The sequence below is a fragment of the Oncorhynchus tshawytscha genome, unplaced genomic scaffold, assembly GCF_018296145.1.
Source record: "Oncorhynchus tshawytscha isolate Ot180627B unplaced genomic scaffold, Otsh_v2.0 Un_scaffold_6295_pilon_pilon, whole genome shotgun sequence".
Lineage (NCBI taxonomy): Eukaryota > Metazoa > Chordata > Actinopteri > Salmoniformes > Salmonidae > Oncorhynchus > Oncorhynchus tshawytscha.
This window is the reverse complement of record NW_024609803.1, coordinates 556821-577746: the sequence shown is the minus strand read 5'-3', so window position 1 is coordinate 577746 and position 20926 is coordinate 556821. Positions and strand designations below refer to the sequence as shown.

The following is a 20926-nucleotide window of genomic DNA, read 5'->3' as shown; positions in this document are numbered from 1 at the left end:
GGAGACCTGAAATGATTGTTTTGTTCTTCATAAAAAATAGTTAGATGTATTGACATTTCCAATAGATTTTTCAGCCAATCATTATGTGTGTTGGGATCTCTAAATTGATGTCATGTCCACCTGTCTTTATGACGTGCAATATTAAATGTTGTTTATCAAAATGTTTATCAAAAAAACCTGCTCTGGGCTTGGTGTCAGGGCTGATTGGAAATCTATATGTGTTTATCAGCACAAATCAATCATGTGGTCTACATTGTCATCGCTGTTGGATTTGCTGCCTTCTTCAGACAAGTCTCCCATCACAAAATAGATGTTTGATTAACACCAGATAACTAAATCATTCGTCTGTGTTGTTGTGTCCCATACAGGTCCTGGTCTGGTGTTCATCATCTACCCAGAGGCCATTGCAACATTACCAGGATCCTCAGTGTGGGCAGTCATCTTCTTCATCATGCTGCTGACTCTGGGCATTGACAGTGCTGTGAGTACACCGCTCAGCATTATAGAACAAACTATGAACTGATCAACCTCCAGTTTCTGAGGTGGCAACATGCTATAGGCTAGTGGTGACAAACCCTACTCCTGGGGAGCTAATAGGTGTGCAGGCTTTTGGTCCGACACAGCAGGATCAGGACTGGCTAATCCTGCTATAGGTAAAGTGCACGGACCAAGTTCAGCTAAATTATGGTGCTCTATGTTCTGTGTTCTGTGTTCTCTGTTCTGTGCTCTGTGTTCTGTGTTCTCTGTGTTCTGTGTTCTATGTTCTATGTTCTGTGTTCTATGTTCTGTGCTCTGTGTTCTGTGTTCTGTGTTCTATGTTCTGTGCTCTATGTTCTGTGCTCTGTGTTCTGTGTTCTGTGTTCTCTGTTCTCTGTTCTGTGCTCTGTGTTCTGTGTTCTGTGTTCTGTGTTCTGTGCTCTGTGTTCTGTGTTCTGTGTTCTGTGTTCTATGTTCTGTGCTCTGTGTTCTGTGTTCTGTGTTCTGTGTTCTGTGTTCTGTGTTCTGTGTTCTGTGTTCTGTGTTCTGTGTTCTATGTTCTGTGCTCTGTGTTCTGTGTTCTGTGTTCTCTGTTCTATGTTCTGTGCTCTGTGTTCTGTGCTCTGTCTCTGGTCTCTAGATGGGAGGGATGGAGTCAGTGATCACAGGATTGATGGATGAGTTCAAGTTTCTCCACAAACACCGGGAACTCTTCACCCTCTTCATCGTTGTGTCCACCTTCCTCATCTCACTGTTCTGTGTCACTAATGTAAGTGGACGAAAAAGATGTGTGCGTAAAGTTATTCCTCAAGCATCTAAGGAATTTGCATGAATGACACATGGCTAATATAAGAGACATCAAATGGAACCTCTCCTCTCCTCTCCTCTCCTCTCCTCTCCTCTCCTCTCCTCTCCTCTCCTCTCCTCTCCTCTCCTCTCCTCTCCTCTCCTCTCCTCTCCTCTCCTCTCCTCTCCTCTCTCTCTCCTCTCCTCTCTCTCTCTCTCTCTCTCTCTCTCTCTCCTCTCCTCTCTCTCTCTCCTCTCTCTCTCTCCTCTCCTCCCCTCCTCCCTCTCCTCTCCCCTCCCCTCCCCTCCCCTCCTCTCTCCTCCCCTCCTCTCCAGGGTGGTATCTATGTGTTCACTCTGCTGGACCATTTTGCTGCTGGGACATCCATTCTCTTTGGAGTGCTTATTGAGGCCATTGGCATCGCCTGGTTCTACGGTGAGGAGGGGAAAGCAGGTGGGGGGAGGAGTAGGAGGAGGGGGAAGGAGCGGAACGAGGAAAGGAACAGGAAGGGGTGCTCCTGCCTAGTTATCCGGTGAGGTGTAGGGAGTAGGAGGGTGGGTAGTGGGAGGAGAAGGGACCCCTTCCTGATTCTACAGAAGAGGAGGGGTAAGGAGGAGATGGGATGGGGGGACTCCTGTCTTGTTCTACAGAAGAAGAGGAGTGAGGGTGGGTGAGTAGGGAGGAGGAGGAGGAGGAGAGGAGGGGAGGGAGGGAGGGAGGGAGGGAGGAGGAGGAGGGAGGAGGAGGTGAGGAGGGAGGAGGAGGAGGGAGGAGGTGAGGAGGAGGAGGGAGGAGGAGGGAGGGAGGAGGTGAGGAGTGAGGAGGGAGGGAGGAGGGAGGGAGGAGGTGAGGAGGGAGGAGGAGGGAGGGAGGAGGGAGGGAGGAGGGAGGAGGTGAGAAGTGAGGAGGGAGGGAGGAGATGAGGAGGGAGGAGGAGGGAGGAGGTGAGGAGGAGGAGGGATGAGGAGGGAGGGAGGAGGTGAGGAGGAGGAGGGAGGGGAGGGAGGGAGGGAGGAGGAGGAGGTGAGGAGGAGGAGGAGGGAGGGAGGAAGAGGTGAGGAGGGAGGAGGAGGGAGGAGGAGGGAGGGGGAGGAGGGAGGAGGAGGAGGAGGGAGGAGGGAGGGAGGGAGGGAGGGAGGGAGGGAGGGGGAGGGAGGGAGGGGTGAGGAGGGAGGAGGAGGTGAGGAGGAGGAGGGAGGAGGAGGGAGAGGAGGAGGAGGAGGGAGGGGAGGGAGGGAGGGGAGAAGGGAGGGGAGGGAGGAGGTGAGGAGGTGAGGAGGGAGGGAGGAGGAGGAGGAGGGAGGGAGGAGGAGGAGGTGAGGGGTGAGGAGGGAGGGAAGAGGAGGAGGAGGAGGTGAGGGAGGAGGAGGGTGAGGAGAGGAGGAGGAGGGAGGGAGGGAGGGGTGAGGAGGAGGAGAGGAGGAGGAGGGTGAGGGAGGAGGTGGGAGGGAGGTGAGGAGGTGAGGAGGGAGGGAGGGGGGAGGAGGGGAGGAGGAGGATGAGGAGGATGAGGTGAGGGGAGGGAGGAGGGAGGGAGGAGGTGAGGAGGGAGGGAGGAGGGGGAGGGAGGAGAGGAGGAGGAGGAGGGAGGGAGGGAGGAAGGGGAGGGGGAGGAGGGAGGAGGAGGAGGAGAGGGAGGGAGGAGGAGAGGAGGAGGGGAGGAGGGAGGGAGGAGGAGGTGAGGAGGGAGGAGGAGGGAGGGAGGAGGGAGGGAGGGAGGAGGAGGGGGAGGAGGGAGGAGAGGGAGGGAGGGAGGAGGGAGGGAGGGAGGAAGAGGTGAGGAGGGAGGAGGGAGGGAGGAGGAGGGAGGAGGAGGGAGGAGGGGGAGGAGGAGGAGGGAGGGAGGGAGGGAGGGAGGGGAGGGAGGAGGGAGGGAGGGAGGAGGTGAGGAGGGAGGAGGAGGAGGTGAGGAGGGAGGAGGAGGAGGTGAGGAGTGAGGAGGAGGGAGGGAGGAAGAGGTGAGGAGGGGAGACTCTTAGCTCTTCATGGCTATCCAAGCTGATGCCCCATTAGGCCATTGATAGGGTCTGATGGGATATCAGTCTAGATCTTCCTCTGCTGTGCCGCCATGCAACACCACCTCATTAGCTGTCAGAGGACCGGGAGGTAAACCGCCTGTCTCTGGTGTGTTTCTGCCACTCAGAGTGTATGGTCCGTATTACTATTTAGTGTTTAGGTGTTTAGAGTGGACAGAGACACATTACATACAAATAATAGTGTATTGATATTGAATATCTGAGGTCAACATCCCAGTCTGTGGTGTAAAGATTGATGGGTTTTTTGGGGGGGGTCTGTTGTGGTTCTGATGATACTGGGATGTCAGAAATATAAGCTAGGCCCGATGGAAGATTCCCTTGTGCCGTGTCTTTCAATTCTAACTTAAAGGGATAGTACACCCAAATGACAAAACGACACATTGGTTTCCTAACCCCGTAAAACAGTCTACGGACGAGGTTTGACATCAATCCATACTTTGGTTTTTATTTCCCCTGGCATTGTTTCCGCACGCTAACGCGTTAGCATCTGTGTCACAAATCCCATTCAAGTCGTGGCTACCGACAATAGCATTTCTCTAGCATCCTTTTCAAATAAGCCCAAAGTATCTCAAATTGATTGTGGAGGCCCAACAAAGTCCCTTATAAGATAGTTTTCCATCCAAGTGACGCCAGATTTTCATGCGAATATTTAAAAAATCGGGCATAATTTGCATAAAAACAAAATGCTAATTTTGCCGCCAGAGGTGTGTTCACCTCAAGTTGACTTGTTGCAGATAGACGGCTGTGTGTGATGATGTAGTGAACATTACAATAACTTTTGCTGTTCAATTCCCATGTACTGAAACAAAAAATGGATTCCCATCACATTTTCAACCTTACTGACGATTTTGTCACAACAAATGTGGCGTCATATGGTTTGTGTGTCGGGTGACGCAGGGATGTGTGTGTGTGTGTGTGTGTGCCTCTGGTCTTGACACGTGTGCTCTAGTCAACAGTGCAGGTAGGCTACCTTCAGAGATAATCTAGTCAACAGTGCAGGTAGGCTACCTTCAGAGATTATCTAGTCAACAGTGCAGGTAGGCTACCTTCAGAGATAATCTAGTCAACAGTGCAGGTAGAGGTATCTCCTTCAGAGATAATCTAGTCAACAGTGCAGGTAGAGGTATCTCCTTCAGAGATAATCTAGTCAACAGTGCAGGTAGGCTACCTTCAGAGATAATCTAGTCAACAGTGCAGGTAGGCTACCTTCAGAGATAATCTAGTCAACAGTGCAGGTAGAGGTATCTCCTTCAGAGATAATCTAGTCAACAGTGCAGGTAGGCTATCTCCTTCAGAGATATCTCCTACCTTCAGAGATAATCAACAGTGCAGGTAGGCTAGTCAACAGTGCAGGTAGGCTAGGATAATCTAGTCAACAGTGCAGGTAGAACAGTGCAGGTAGGCTACCTTCAGGTATCTCCTTCAGAGATAATCTAGTCAACAGTGCAGGTAGAGGTATCTCCTTCAGAGATAATCTAGTCAACAGTGCAGGTAGGCTACCTTCAGAGATAATCTAGTCAACAGTGCAGGTAGGCTACCTTCAGAGATAATCTAGCCAACAGTGCAGGTAGACTACCTTCAGAGATAATCTAGTCAACAGTGCAGGTAGAGGTATCTCCTTCAGAGATAATCTAGTCAACAGTGCAGGTAGGCTACCTTCAGAGATAATCTAGTCAACAGTGCAGGTAGGCTCCTTCAGAGATAATCTAGCCCACAGTGCAGGTAGGCTACCTTCAGAGATAATCTAGTCAACAGTGCAGGTAGAGGTATCTCCTTCAGAGATAATCTAGTCAACAGTGCAGGTAGGCTACCTTCAGAGGCTACTACCTTCAGAGATAATCTAGCCCACAGTGCAGGTAGGCTACCTTCAGAGATAATCTAGTCAACAGTGCAGGTAGAGGTATCTCCTTCAGAGATAATCTAGTCAACAGTGCAGGTAGAGGTATCTCCTTCAGAGATAATCTAGTCAACAGTGCAGGTAGAGGTATCTCCTTCAGAGATAATCTAGCCCACAGTGCAGGTAGGCTACCTTCAGAGATAATCTAGTCAACAGTGCAGGTAGAGGTATCTCCTTCAGAGATAATCTAGTCAACAGTGCAGGTAGGCTATTCAGAGATAATCTTCAGAGATAATCTAGTCAACAGTGCAGGTAGAGCTCCTTCAGAGATAATCTAGTCAACAGTGCAGGTAAGGTATCTCTTCAGAGATAATCCTTAGGCTACCTTCAGAGATAATCTAGTCAACAGTGCAGGTAGAGGTATCTCCTTCAGAGATAATCTAGTCAACAGTGCAGGTAGAGGTATCTCCTTCAGAGATAATCTAGTCAACAGTGCAGGTAGAGGTATCTCCTTCAGAGATAATCTAGCCTCAGTGCAGGTAGGCTACCTTCAGAGATAATCTAGTCAACAGTGCAGGTAGAGGTATCTCCTTCAGAGATAATCTAGTCAACAGTGCAGGTAGGCTACCTTCAGAGATAATCTAGTCAACAGTGCAGGTAGAGGTATCTCCTTCAGAGATAATCTAGTCAACAGTGCAGGTAGAGGTATCTCCTTCAGAGATAATCTAGCCCACAGTGCAGGTAGGCTACCTTCAGAGATAATCTAGTCAACAGTGCAGGTAGAGGTATCTCCTTCAGAGATAATCTAGTCAACAGTGCAGGTAGAGGTATCTCCTTCAGAGATAATCTAGTCAACAGTGCAGGTAGAGGTATCTCCTTCAGAGATAATTATGGATAAGAGATAGATTTGTATTTGTCAAATGGCAGCCAAGCCTCAATCATCACCAGAATAAGACCCTCGGTGTTTATTGAAAAGGCGCATTAAAAGCTCATCACCGTATTTTCGTCTTTCCTTTACACTTTCTTGTGTGACACTACAGTACGACGAGCGACTTGCTTTGCTCAGACAACATTGAAGTTATCTGAAAACCCACAGGCATTTTACAGCAACGTCTCCAGAGTGAATTCAGGTTAAAAAAGAACGTCTCCAAAGCTCACTTCTGGTTTAGACTGCTAGTCTGATCTACTATACTGCTGGTCAGGGGGTCCAGACAGTGCTGTGTGTGTGTGTGTGTGTGTGTGTGTGTGCGTGTGTGTGCATTCATGTGTGTGTTTGTGTATGTCTAACCAGCCTTGTGGCTCGGGGGTCAGTGTGGTCAGCTTGCTGCCCTACCGTGGTGGCCTCAGCCTGGGAGGGCAGACTACTTTAGCCCCAGGCTTCTCCGGGCCTTTTCCCTGGCTCCATCTCTACTGACAGGTGGCTGTGGCACCCTGTGCCCTCCACAGGAACAGCTGCCTGCTCTCCATAGGCTCCAGTCACATTGGGATTATGCCTGGGCTTTGAGAAGTGCCTCCCAGGCAAGGAACAAAGACAGAAGGTTGAGTGAGGAGAAGCCTAGATGAGGAAAGGGACTGGATGCTGGTGGTATTAAACACGCTACCAGAATGTTAATATCCTTGTATTTCCAATGTACTGTCGTTTCCTCAGAACGAGAGAACACAAAGACAACTATTGCTAATCCTCAAGGCTTCCTGTCTGCTGTGGTAGAAACCTCCCCTTTCCGTCTCTTTGCTCTGTGAATGACAACTCAAGGGTTTTGATCAGGTTAAGGGTTCAATTCGAATTGAAGGTAGTCAATTCAGAAAGTGATTTTGATTTTAAACTTCAAAAATGAAAAGAAAACCTTTTAAAAATAAATAGCTTTTACTTTTAAGTCTATTGAGAATCGATGGTCTTTTAAAAATTTTTTTTTTTTAAACTTCCTGAATTGAAAGCTTCCAATTTGAATTGACCCCGACCCTGGTTATAATGACGGACCGTCACACGTTTTTAACTGCTACAGTTTGAACTCTTCCCTTCAGGAGTGGATCGGTTCAGTGACGACATCGAGGAGATGATTGGACAGAGACCAGGCCTGTACTGGAGACTGTGCTGGAAGTTTGTCAGTCCGTGCTTCCTCCTGGTGAGTTCATGAAGAGAGAAACACCTGGGTCAAACATGGCAAGTATTTTTTAGTTTACCTGGTGCAAAATGGAACCAGGTGAATAGTCCACATGCAGCTCTCAGTCATGCACACCAAGGTCTAGGCACTAACTACTGTTTGCTAGCTTCAGTAGAGGCTGGTCCATAAGTGTCCTTATGACAGCTCTCAGTCATGCACACCAAGGTCTAGGCACTAACTACAGTTTGCTAGCTTCAGTAGAGGCTGGTCCATAAGTGTCCTTATGACAGCTCTCAGTCATGCACACCAAGGTCTAGGCACTAACTACAGTTTGCTAGCTTCAGTAGAGGCTAGTCCATAAGTGTCCTTATGACAGCTCTCAGTCATGCACACCAAGGTCTAGGCATTAACTACTGTTTGCTAGCTTCAGTAGAGGCTAGTCCATAAGTGTCCTTATGACAGCTCTCAGTCATGCACACCAAGGTCTAGGCATTAACTACAGTTTGCTAGCTTCAGTAGAGGCTAGTCCATAAGCGTCCTTTTGACTTGAAACAGGAAAGTGTCCTAACCCCATAACCCTCTGTTTCTCCAGTTCATGGTGGTGGTGAGCTTCGCGACCTTTAACCCTCCTAACTACGGGACGTACACGTTTCCCATATGGGCCAACATGATTGGCTGGTGCTTGGCTATATCCTCCATGACCATGGTGCCTCTCTATGCCATCTACAAGATGTGCACCTTACCTGGAAAGTTCTGTGATGTAAGTCTGGTTTATATAAGTCTGGTTTATATAAGTCTGGTTTATATAAGTCTGGTTTATATAAGTCTGGTTTATATAAGTCTGGTCTATATAAGTCTGGTCTATATAAGTCTGGTTTATATAAGTCTGGTTTATACAAGTGGGAAGTCTGGTTTATATAAGTCTGGTTTATATAAGTCTGGTTTATATAAGTCTGGTTTATATAAGTCTGGTTTATGCAAAGTGGATGAAGTCTGGTCTATATAAGTCTGGTTTATATAAGTCTGGTTTATATAAGTCTGGTTTATATAAGTCTGGTTTATATAAGTCTGGTCTATATAAGTCTGGTCTATATAAGTCTGGTTTATATAAGTCTGGTTTATACAAGTGGGAAGTCTGGTTTATATAAGTCTGGTTTATATAAGTCTGGTTTATATAAGTCTGGTTTATATAAGTCTGGTTTATGCAAGTGGGAAGTCTGGTCTATATAAGTCTGGTTTATATAAGTCTGGTTTATATAAGTCTGGTTTATATAAGTCTGGTTTATATAAGTCTGGTTTATATAAGTCTGGTTTATATAAGTCTGGTTTATATAAGTCTGGTTTATATAAGTGGGAAGTCTGGTTTGTATTGATATATGCTGCTATGGTGATTTATCAGACACCTTTAACCAAAGTGATGCCCACTTTTATCAATATCACTGCACAGAAATGTCAACACTGACAGTGACACATATTTATTCGGTAGGTGAGCAATATGGTTGGTGAGCTATAACATCACCAGCAAATATGAATATCCAGCTTGGTAATTAATGCACAATGATTTGTATAATGAAGACAAGTTAGTTTCTTTGGTAAGTGATTCCCGTCCTGTCTTCCTGTAGAGACTGGCCTACGCCATAACGCCTGAGCACGAACACCACCTGGTGGATAACGGAGAAGTTAGGAGGTTTACGGTAAGCTGCTCTTCACTGTTTACTTGACGTTACTTAACCTCCCCTTCTTATCTTATCTTACCTTACCTTACCCCACCTTACCTTACCTTACCCTACCCTACCTTACCATACCCTACCCTACCCTACCCTACCTTACCTTACCTTACCTTACCTTACCTTACCTTACCTTACCCTACCTTACCCTACCTTACCCTACCTTATCTTATCTTACCCTACCTTACCTTACCTTACCTTACCCTACCTTACCTTATCTTACCCTACCTTATCTTATCTTACCTTACCTTACCTTACCTTACCCCCGTTCCCTACCTTACCCTACCTTACCCTACCTTACCATACCCTACCCTACCCTACCTTACCTTACCCTTACCCTTACCCTACCTTACCTTACCCTCTTACCTTACCTTACCCTACCCTTATCTTATCTTACCTTACCTTACCTTACCTTACCTTATACCTTATCTTACCTTACCTTACCTTACCCCCTTACCTTACCTTACCTTACCTTACCTTACCTTACCTTACCCTACCTTACCCTACCTTACCTTACCCTACCTTACCTTACCTTACCTTACCTTACCCTACCTTACCCTACCTTACCCTACCTTACCCTACCTTACCCTACCTTACCTTACCCTACCTTACCCTACCTACCTTACCCTACCTTACCCTACCCTACCTTACCTTACCTTACCTTACCCCTACCCCCTACCTTACCCCACCTTACCTTACCCTACCCTACCTACCTTACCTTACCCTACCCCACCTTACCTTACCCTACCTTACCTTACCCTACCCTACCTTACCCCTTACCTTACCTTACCTTACCTTACCCTACCTTACCTTACCTACCTTACCTTACCTTACCTTACCTTACCTTACCTTACCCTACCTTACCTTACCTTACCCTACCTTACCTTACCCTACCTTACCCTACCTTACCTTACCTTACCTTACCTTACCCTACCTTACCTTACCCTTTACCTTACCCCACCTTACCCTACCTTACCTTACCCCACCTTACCTTACCTTACCTTACCTTACCTTACCCTACCTTACCTACCTTACCTTACCTTACCCTACCTTACCTTACCTTACCTTACCCCCACCTTACCTACCTTACCTTACCCTACCTTACCTTACCTTACCTTACCTTACCCTACCTTACCCTACCTTACCTTACCCCACCTTATACCTTACCTTACCTTACCTTACCCTACCCCACCTTACCCTACCTTACCTTACCTACCTTACCCTACCTTACCTTACCTTACCCTACCTTACCTTACCTTACCCTACCTTACCCTACCTTACCTTACCCTACCTTACCTTACCTTACCTTACCTTACCTACCTTACCTTACCTTACCCCACCTTACCCTTACCCTACCTTACCTTACCTTACCCTACCTTACCTTACCTTACCCTACCTTACCTTACCTTACCTTACCTTACCTTACCTTACCCTACCTTACCTTACCTTACCTTACCTACCCTACCTTACCTTACCCTACCTTACCTTACCCTACCTTACCTTACCTTACCTACCTTACCTTACCTTACCTTACCTTACCTTACCTTACCTTACCTTACCTTACCCTACCTTACCTTACCCTTACCTTACCTTACCTTACCTTACCCCTTACCTTACCTTACCTTACCTTACCCTACCTTACCTTACCTACCTTACCTTACCTTACCTTACCTTACCTTACCTTACCTTACCCTTACCTTACCTTACCTTACCTTACCCTACCTTACCTTACCCTACCTTACCTTACCTTACCCTACCTTACCTTACCTTACCTTACCTTACCTTACCTTACCTTACCTTACCCTACCTTACCTTACCTTACCTTACCTTACCTTACCTTACCTTACCTTACCTTACCTTACCTTACCTTACCTTACCTTACTTACCTTACCTTACCTTACCTTACCTTACCTTTACCTTACCTTACCTTACCTTACCTTACCTTACCTTACCCTACCTTACCTTACCCTACCCTACCTTACCTTACCCTACCTTACCTTACCCTACCTTACCTTACCTACCTTACCCTACCTTACCTTACCTTACCTTACCTTACCTTACCTTACCTTACCTTACCTTACCCTACCTTACCCTTACCCTACCTTACCTACCTTACCTTACCCTACCTTACCTTACCTACCTTACCCTACCTTACCTTACCTTACCTTACCTTACCTTACCTTACCTTACCTTACCTTACCTTACCTTACCTTACCTTACCTTACCTTACCCTACCCCACCTTACCCTACCTTACCTTACCTTACCTTACCTTACCTTACCTTACCTTACCCTACCTTACCCTACCCTTACCTTACCCTACCTTACCCTACCCTACCTTACCTTACCTTACCTTACCCTACCCTACCCTACCTTACCTTACCTTACCTTACCCCACCTTACCTTACCCTACCTTACCTTACCTTACCCTTACCTTACCCTACCTTACCTTACCTTACCCTACCTTACCTTACCTTACCTACCTTACCTTACCTTACCCTACCTTACCCTACCTTACCTTACCCCACCTTACCTTACCTTACCCTACCTTACCCTTACCTTACCTTACCTTACCTACCCTACCTTTACTCTACCTTACCTTACCTTACCCTACCTTTTACCTTACCTTACCTTACCTTACCTTACCTTACCTTACCTTACCTTACCTTACCTTACCTTACCTTACCTTACCTTACCCTACCTTACCCTTACCTTACCTTACCTTACCCCACCTTACCTTACCTTACCTTACCTTACCTTACCTTACCCCACCTTACCTTACCTTACCTTACCCTACCTTACCTTACCTTACCTTACCCTTACCTTACCTTACCTTACCTTACCTTACCTTACCTTACCTTACCTTACCTTACCCTACCTTACCTTACCTTACCTTACCTTACCTTACCCTACCTTACCCTACCTTACCTTACCCTACCTTACCTACCCTACCTTACCTTACCCTACCTTACCTTACCCTACCTTACCCTACCTTACCTTACCTTACCTTACCTTACCTTACCTTACCTACCTTACCTTACCTTACCCTTACCTTACCTTACCTTACCCTACCTTACCCCACCTTACCTTACCTACCTTACCTTACCCTACCTTACCTTACCTTACCTTACCCTACCTTACCTTACCTTACCTTACCTTACCCTACCTTACCTTACCTTACCTTACCTTACCTTACCTTACCTTACCCTTACCTTACCTTACCTTACCTTACCTTACCTTACCTTACCTTACCTTACCTTACCTTACCTTACCTTACCTTACCTTACCCTACCTTACCTTACCCTTACCTTACCTTACCCTTACCTTACCCTACCTTACCTTACCTTACCTTACCTTACCCTACCTTACCTTACCCTACCTTACCTTACCTTACCCTACCTTACCCCACCTTACCTTACCTTACCTTACCTTACCTTACCTTTCTACCTTACCTTACCTTACCTTACCCTTACCTTACCCTACCTTACCCTACCTTACCTTACCTTTACCTTACCTTACCTTACCCTTACCTTACCTTACCCTACCTTACCTTACCTTACCTTACCTTACTACCTTACCTTACCCTACCTTACCTTACCTTACCTTACCTTACCTTACCTTACCTTACCTTACCTTACCTTACCTTACCCTACCTTACCCTACCTTACCTTACCCTACCTTACCTACCTTACCTTACCTTACCTTACCTTACCTTACCTTACCCTACCTTACCTACCTTACCTTACCCTTACCTTACCTTACCTTACCTTACCTTACCTTACCTTACCTTACCTTACCTTACCCCACCTTACCTTACCTTACCTTACCTTACCTTACCTTACCTTACCCCACCTTACCTTACCTTACCTTACCTTACCTTACCTTACCTTACCTTACCCCACCTTACCTTACCTTACCTTACCTTACCTTACCTTACCTTACCTTACCCTACCTTACCTTACCTTACCTTACCTTACCTTACCTTACCTTACCTTTACCTTACCTTACCTTACCTTACCTTACCTTACCCTACCTTACCTTACCTTACCTTACCTTACCTTACCTTACCTTACCTTACCTTACCTTACCTTACCTTACCTTACCTTACCCTACCTTACCTTACCTTACCTTACCTTACCTACCTTACCTTACCTTACCTTACCTTACCTTACCTTACCTTACCTTACCTTACCTACCTTACCTTACCTACCTTACCTTACCCTACCTTACCTTACCTTACCTTACCTTACCTTACCTTACCTTACCCTACCTTACCTTACCCTACCTTTCTCTACCTTACCTTACCTACCTTACCTTACCTTACCTTACCCTACCTTACCTTACCTTACCTTACCCTACCTTACCTTACCTTACCTTACCTTACCCTACCTTACCTTACCCTACCTTACCTTACCTTACCTTACCCTACCTTACCTACCTTACCTTACTACCTTACCTTACCTTACCTTACCTTACCTTACCCTACCTTACCTTACCTTACCTTACCTTACCTTACCTTACCCTACCTTACCTTACCTTACCTTACCCTACCTTACCTTACCTTACCTTACCTTACCTACCTTACCTTTACCTTACCTTACCTTACCTTACCTTACCTTACCCTACCTTACCTTACCTTACCTTACCCCCTACCTTACCTTACCTTACCTTACCCTACCTTACCTTACCTTACCCTACCTTACCTTACCTTACCTTACCTTACCTTACCTTACCCTACCTTACCTTACCCCTACCTTACCTTACCTTACCTTACCCTACCTTACCTTACCTTACCTTACCTTACCTTACCCCACCTTACCTTACCTTACCTTACCTTACCTTACCTTACCTTACCTTACCTTACCCTACCTTACCTTACCTTACCTTACCTTACCTTACCTTACCTTACCTTACCTTACCTTACCCTTACCCTACCTTACCCTACCTTACCTTACCCTACCTTACCTTACCTTACCTTACCCTACCTTACCCTACCCTACCCTACCCTACCTTACCTTACCCTACCTTACCCTACCTTACCTTACCTTACCCTACCTTATCTTACCTTACCTTACCTTACCCTACCTTACCTTACCTTACCTTACCTTACCTTACCTTACCTTACCTTACCCTACCTTACCTTACCTTACCCTACCTTACCTTACCCTACCTTACCTTACCTTACCTTACCCCTACCTTACCTTACCCTACCTTACCTTACCCTACCTTACCTTACCTTACCTTACCTTACCTTACCTTACCTTACCTTACCCTTACCTTACCTTACCTTACCTTACCTTACCTTACCCTACCTTACCTTACCTTACCTTACCCTACCTTACCTTACCTACCTTACCTTACCCTTACCTTACCTTACCTTACCTTACCTTACCTTACCTTACCTTTACCTTACCTTACCCTACCTTACCTTACCTTACCTTACCTTACCCCACCTTACCCTTACCTTACCTACCTTACCTTACCTTACCTTACCCTTTACCTTACCTTACCTTACCTTACCTTACCTTACCTTACCTTACCTTACCTTACCTTACCTTACCTTACCCTTACCTTACCTTACCTTACCTTACCTACCTTACCTTACCTTACCTTACCTTACCTTACCTTACCCCACCTTACCTACCTTACCTTACCTTACCCTTACCTTACCTTACCTTACCTTACCTTACCTTACCTTACCTTACCTACCTTACCTTACCTTACCCTACCTTACCTTACCTTACCTTACCTTACCTTACCTTACCTTACCTTACCTTACCTTACCTTACCTTACCTTACCTTACCTTACCTTACCTTACCTACCTTACCTTACCTTACCTTACCTTACCTTACCTTACCTACCTTACCTTACCTTACCTTACCCTACCTTACCTTACCTTACCTTACCTTACCTTACCCTACCTTACCTTACCCTTACCTTACCTTACCTTACCTTACCTTACCTTACCTTACCTTACCCCACCTTACCTTACCTTACCCTACCTTACCTTACCCTACCTTACTCTACCTTACCTTACCCTACCTTACCTTACCTTACCTTACCCTACCTTACACTACCTTACCTTACCCTACCTTACCTACCTTACCTTACCTTACCTTACCTTACCTTACCCTACCTTACCTTACCCTACCTTACCCTACCTTACCCTACCTTACCTTACCCTACCTTACCTTACCTTACCTTACCCTACCTTACCTTACCTTACCCTACCTTACCCTACCTTACCTTACCTTACCTTACCTTACCTTACCCTACCTTACCCTACCTTACCTTACCCTACCTTACCCTACCTTACCTTACCTTACCTTACCCTACCTTACCTTACCCTACCTTACCTTACCTTACCTTACCTTACCTTACCTTACCTTACCTTACCTTACCTTACCTTACCTTACCTTACCTTACCCCACCTTACCTTACCTTACCCTACCTTTACCTTACCTTACCTTACCTTACCTTACCCTTACCTTACCTTACCTTACCTTACCTTACCTTACCTTACCTTACCTTACCTTACCTTACCTACCTTACCTTACCTTACCTTACCTTACCTTACCTTACCTTACCTTACCTTACCTTACTCTACCTTACCTTACCTTCCTTTACCTTACCTTACCCTACCTTACCCCACCTTACCTTACCCTACCTTACCTACCTTACCTTACCCTACCTTACCCTACCTTACCTTACCTACCTTACCCTACCCTTACCTTACCTTACCTTACCTTACCTTACCTTACCTTACCTTACCTTACCTTACCTTACCTTACCTTACCTACCTTACCTTACCTTACCTTACCTTACCTTACCTTACCTTACCTTACCTTACCTTACCTTACCTTACCTTACCTTACCTTACCTTACCTTACCTTACCTTACCTTACCTACCTTACCTTTACCCTACCTTACTTACCTTACCTTACCCTACCTTACCTTTACCTTACCCTACCTTACTCTACCTTACCTTACCTTACCCTACCTTACCTTACCCTACCTTACTTACCTTACCTTACCCTACCTTACCTACCTTACCTTACCTTACCTTACCTTACCTTACCTTACCTTACCTACCTTACCTTACCTTTACCCTATCTTACCTTACCTTACCCTACCTTACTCTACCTTACCTTACCCTACCTTACCTACCTTACCTTACCCTACCTTACCTTACCTTACCTTACCCTACCTTACCTTACCTTACCCCTACCTTACCCTACCTTACCTTACCCTACCTTACCTTACCTTACCTTACCTTACCTTACCCTACCTTACCTTACCTTACCTTACCTTACCTTACCTTACCTTACCTTACCCTACCTTACCTTACCTTACCTTACCCTACCTTACCTTACCTTACCTTACCTTACCTTACCTTACCCCACCTTACCTTACCTTACCTTACCTACCTTACCTTACCTTACCTTACCCTACCTTACCTTACCTTACCTTACCCTACCTTACCTTACCTTACCTTACTCTACCTTACCTTACCTTACCTTACCTTACCTTACTCTATCTTACCTTACTCTACCTTACCCCACCTTACCTTACCTTACTCCACCTTACCCTACCTTACCTTGCCCTACCTTACCCTACATTACCTTACCTTACCCTACCCTACCTTACCCTACCTTACCTTACCTTACCCTACCTTACCTTACCTTACCTACCCTACCTTACCTTACCTTACCTTACCTTACCTTACCTTACCCTACCTTACCCCACCTTACCTTACCCTACCTTACCTTACCTTACCTTACCCTACCTTACCCCTTACCTTACCTTACCTTACCTTACCCTACCTTACCCTTACCTTACCTTACCCTTACCTTACCTACCTTACCTTACCTTACCCTACCTTACCTTACCTTACCTTACCTTACCTTACCTTACCTTTACCTTACCTTACCTACCTTACCTTACCTTACCCTTACCTTACCCCACCTTACCTTACCTTACCTTACTCCTTACCTTACCTTACCCTACCTTACCTTACCTTACCCTTTACCTTACCTTACCTTACCTACCTTTACCTTACCCCTACCTTACCTTACCTTACCTTACCTTACCTTACCTTACCTTACCTTACCTTACCTTACCCTACCTTACCTTACCTTACCTTACGCTACCTTACCTTTACCTTACCTTACCCTACCTTACCTACTTACCTTACCTTACCTTACCTTACCTTACCCTTACCTTACCTTACCTTACCTTACCTTACCTTACCTTACCCTACCCTTACCTTACCTTACCTTACCTTACCTTACCTTACCTTACCTTACCTTACCTTACCTTACCTTTACCTTACCTTACCCTACCTTACCTTACCTACCTTACCTACCTTACCCACCTTACCTTACCTTACCTTACCTTACCTTACCTTACCCTACCTTACCTTACCCTTACCTTACCTTACCCTTTACCTTACCTACCTTACCTTACCTTACCTTACCTTACCTTACCTTCCTTTACCTTACCCTACCTTACCTTACCTTACCTTACCTTACCTTACCTTACCCTACCTTACCTTACCTTACCTTACCTTACCCTACCTTACCTTACCTTACCTTACCTTACCTTACCTTACCTTACCTTACCTTACCTTACCCTACCTTACCTTAGTATATTTATTGTCCTTTCCCATTGGTTTCCACAGCTCCAACACTGGATGGTGATCTGAGCCCAGGAAGAAGACAGGGGTCTGTTCACATGGAGGATGGATGGATAGAGAGAGGGAGGGAGGGAGGAGGCAGGGAGGGATGGATGGATAGAGAGAGGGAGGGAGGGAGGGATAGAGGATAGAGAGGGAGGGATGGATAGAGAGAGGGGGAGGGATGGATAGAGAGAGGGAGGGAGGGAGGGATAGAGAGAGGGAGGGATGGATAGAGAGAGGGAGGGAGGGAGGGAGGGGAGGGATGGATGGATAGAGAGAGGGAGGGATGGAGGGAGGGATAGAGAGAGGGAGGGATGATAGGGAGGGATAGAGGGAGGGAGGGATGGATAGAGAGGGGGGAGGGAGGGATGGATAGAGAGGGAGGGAGGGATGGATAGAGAGAGGGAGGGAGGGATGGATAGAGAGATGGAGGGAGGGATGGATAGAGAGAGGGAGGGAGGAGGGATGGATAGAGAGAGGGAGGGATGGAGAGGAGGGATGGATGGATAGAGAGAGGGAGGGATGGATGGATAGAGAGGGGGATGGATAGGGATGGATGGAGAGAGAGGGAGGGAGGGAGGGGGGATAGGGATGGATAGAGAGAGGGGGATGGATAGAGAGAGGGAGGGAGGGATGGATAGAGAGAGGGAGGGAGGGATGGATAGAGAGAGGGAGGGAGGGATGGATAGAGAGAGGGAGGGAGGGATGGATGGATGGAGAGGGAAGGAGGGGATAGAGAGAGGGATGGATGGAGGGATAGAGAGAGGAGGATGGATGGAGGGATAGAGTGAGGGATGGATGGAGGGATAGAGTGAGGGATGGGAGGGAGGATGGATAGAGAGAGGGAGGGAGGGATGGATAGAGAGAGGGAGGGAGAGATGGATAGAGAGAGGGAGGGAGGGATGGATAGAGAGAGGGAGGGATGGAGGATAGAGGGAGGGAGGGAGGGATGGATAGAGGAGGGAGGGAGGGATGGATAGAGAGGAGGGAGGGATGGAGGGATAGGGAGGGATGGATGGAGGGAGGGAGAGTGAGGGATGGATGGAGGGATAGAGTGAGGGAGGGATGGAGGATAGAGTGAGGGAGGGATGGAGGATAGAGGAGGGAGGGGAGGGATGGAGGGAGGGATGGAGGGATGGAGAGGGGAGGGATGGAGGGATAGAGTGAGGGAGGGATGGAGGGATAGAGTGAGGGATGGATGGAGGGATAGAGTGAGGGATGGATGGAGGGATAGAGGAGGGATGGGATGGAGGGATAGAGTGAGGGATGGATGGAGGGATAGAGTGAGGGAGGATGGAGGGATAGAGTGAGGGAGGGATGGAGGGATAGAGTGAGGGAGGGATGGAGGGATAGAGTGAGGGAGGGATGGAGGGATAGAGTGAGGGAGGGATGGAGGGATAGAGTGAGGGATGGATGGAGGGATAGAGTGAGGGAGGGATGGAGGGATAGAGTGAGGGAGGGATGGAGGGAGGGATAGAGTGAGGGAGGGATGGAGGGATAGAGGGGGATGGAGGGATAGAGTGAGGGAGGGATGGAGGGATAGAGTGAGGGAGGGATGGAGGGATAGAGGGAGGGATGGAGGGATAGAGTGAGGGATGGAGGGATAGAGTGAGGTATGGAGGGATAGAGTGAGGGAGGGATGGAGGGATAGAGTGAGGGAGGGATGGAGGGATAGAGTGAGGGATGGAGGGATAGAGTGAGGTATGGAGGGATAGAGTGAGGGAGGGATGGAGGGATAGAGTGAGGGAGGGATGGCTAGAAGGAGGTACAGCAGACATGTGAACAGAGTTTATCCCGTAACAAGAGGAGAGAGAAGTGTTTGAAATGCCAACCAAGCTGTCAAATCGTAGTGGTCTTTAATTTCCTCAATGGACGTGTGGTTGTGTGCTGTGATCTAGATCAGGATGTTGGTGGTCAAAATATCAATCTTAAACAATGACTGTTATGATTATGGATAATACACCAATATATTCATGTTTATTTTGTGAGCTGAGAAAAATCTGAGCATTTTTGGTTTAGTGTAAAATCCTGATGAAAAATATTATATGATTATCTGTTGTAGAGGTAACTAAGAGAAATAGTATTTATTACAGAAACAACATAGCCAATAACAAAAGGACATGACTGTATTTAACTGTATCTGAAAGTGTACACATGTTTTAAGTTAAGTTTTAAGTTTTAAGTTTGTGACAACATATACCCGTCAAATAGTAAACTAGCTTTTTATATTTTGCCAACAGTTTCCTTTTGACACCTCAAAAATGTGTTGTTTGTTACTTCTCTTCTGAAAATGTTTTCAAATGTACCGGGGGGGTCCAAAACGATTGACACCCTTGATAAAGATGAGAAAAAAATCAATATTAAATCAATGATTTAAATACTGAGCTATATTGTACGCTATTTTTTTTTTCTTTCATTATTTTATACTAATACAATTGCTCAGAGAAAGAGATTGTGTTTAACAAGTAATACTTTTTCCTCAAAGGTTGGCGTCAAAATAATTGACACACATGTCTCGGTACTGAGTAAAGATCATGATGCCGTTGACCTTGTTAACAAGGATCCCAGGACCAGTGGAGGCTAAATTAGCCCCATGACATCACAGATCCACCACCATGTTTTACAGTAGGTAAAGAGCTCTATTTTCATGTCAACCAACAGATGTATACACCTGTAATTTGATACATGGCACTGGCACATGGACTGGAACCGGTGCTTTGGTCAGATGACATGGAAATAAATATCTCTGGCCACGTACACCAGTGGTGGGCGTGGCGTTGAAAATGAGAATGCACAAGCAGAGAAGAACCCCACATACCTACTGTAAAATATTGTGCTGGATCGTTAATGCTATGGGACTAAATAGCTTCCACTGGTCCTGGGATCCTTGTTAAGGTCAACAGCATCATGATCTTTACCCAGAACCAAGACATTTTATCCCAAAACCCTGGTTGTCTCTGTTAGGAGGCTGAAACTTGGTCACAAGTAGATCTTCCAGCAAGACAATAACCCCAAGCACACATCAAAATCCACAAAGAAATGATTAATTAGCCACAAAATCAACATTTTTTGCAATGGTCCTCTCAGTCTCCGTACTTGAACCCCATTGAAAACCTGTGGTGTGAATTGAAGAGAGCCGGTCCATAAGCACAGACAGAGGATATCAAGGATCTGAAAGGATTCTGTATGGAGGACTGTTCTAAGATCCCTCACAATGTGTTCTAGAATCTCAGAAAACATTCTAGAATAAGTCTCAGTACCTTTATCTTCACAAGGTGTTCTAG

General features: G+C 46.2%; 1 protein-coding gene across 1 annotated transcript; it reads left to right on the top strand.

Annotated features, from left to right (window-relative positions):
- Positions 1–368: 368 nt before the first annotated feature.
- LOC112257005 (sodium-dependent dopamine transporter-like) lies at positions 369–17725 on the top strand (the record flags this gene model as incomplete). Its single annotated transcript, XM_042318336.1, has 7 exons — positions 369–481; positions 1118–1246; positions 1600–1699; positions 7160–7260; positions 7832–7999; positions 8862–8933; positions 17646–17725. Coding segments are annotated over 7 exons (707 nt in total), but the record flags the coding sequence as incomplete, so codon positions are not given.
- Between the last annotated feature and the right edge of the window lie 3201 nt (positions 17726–20926).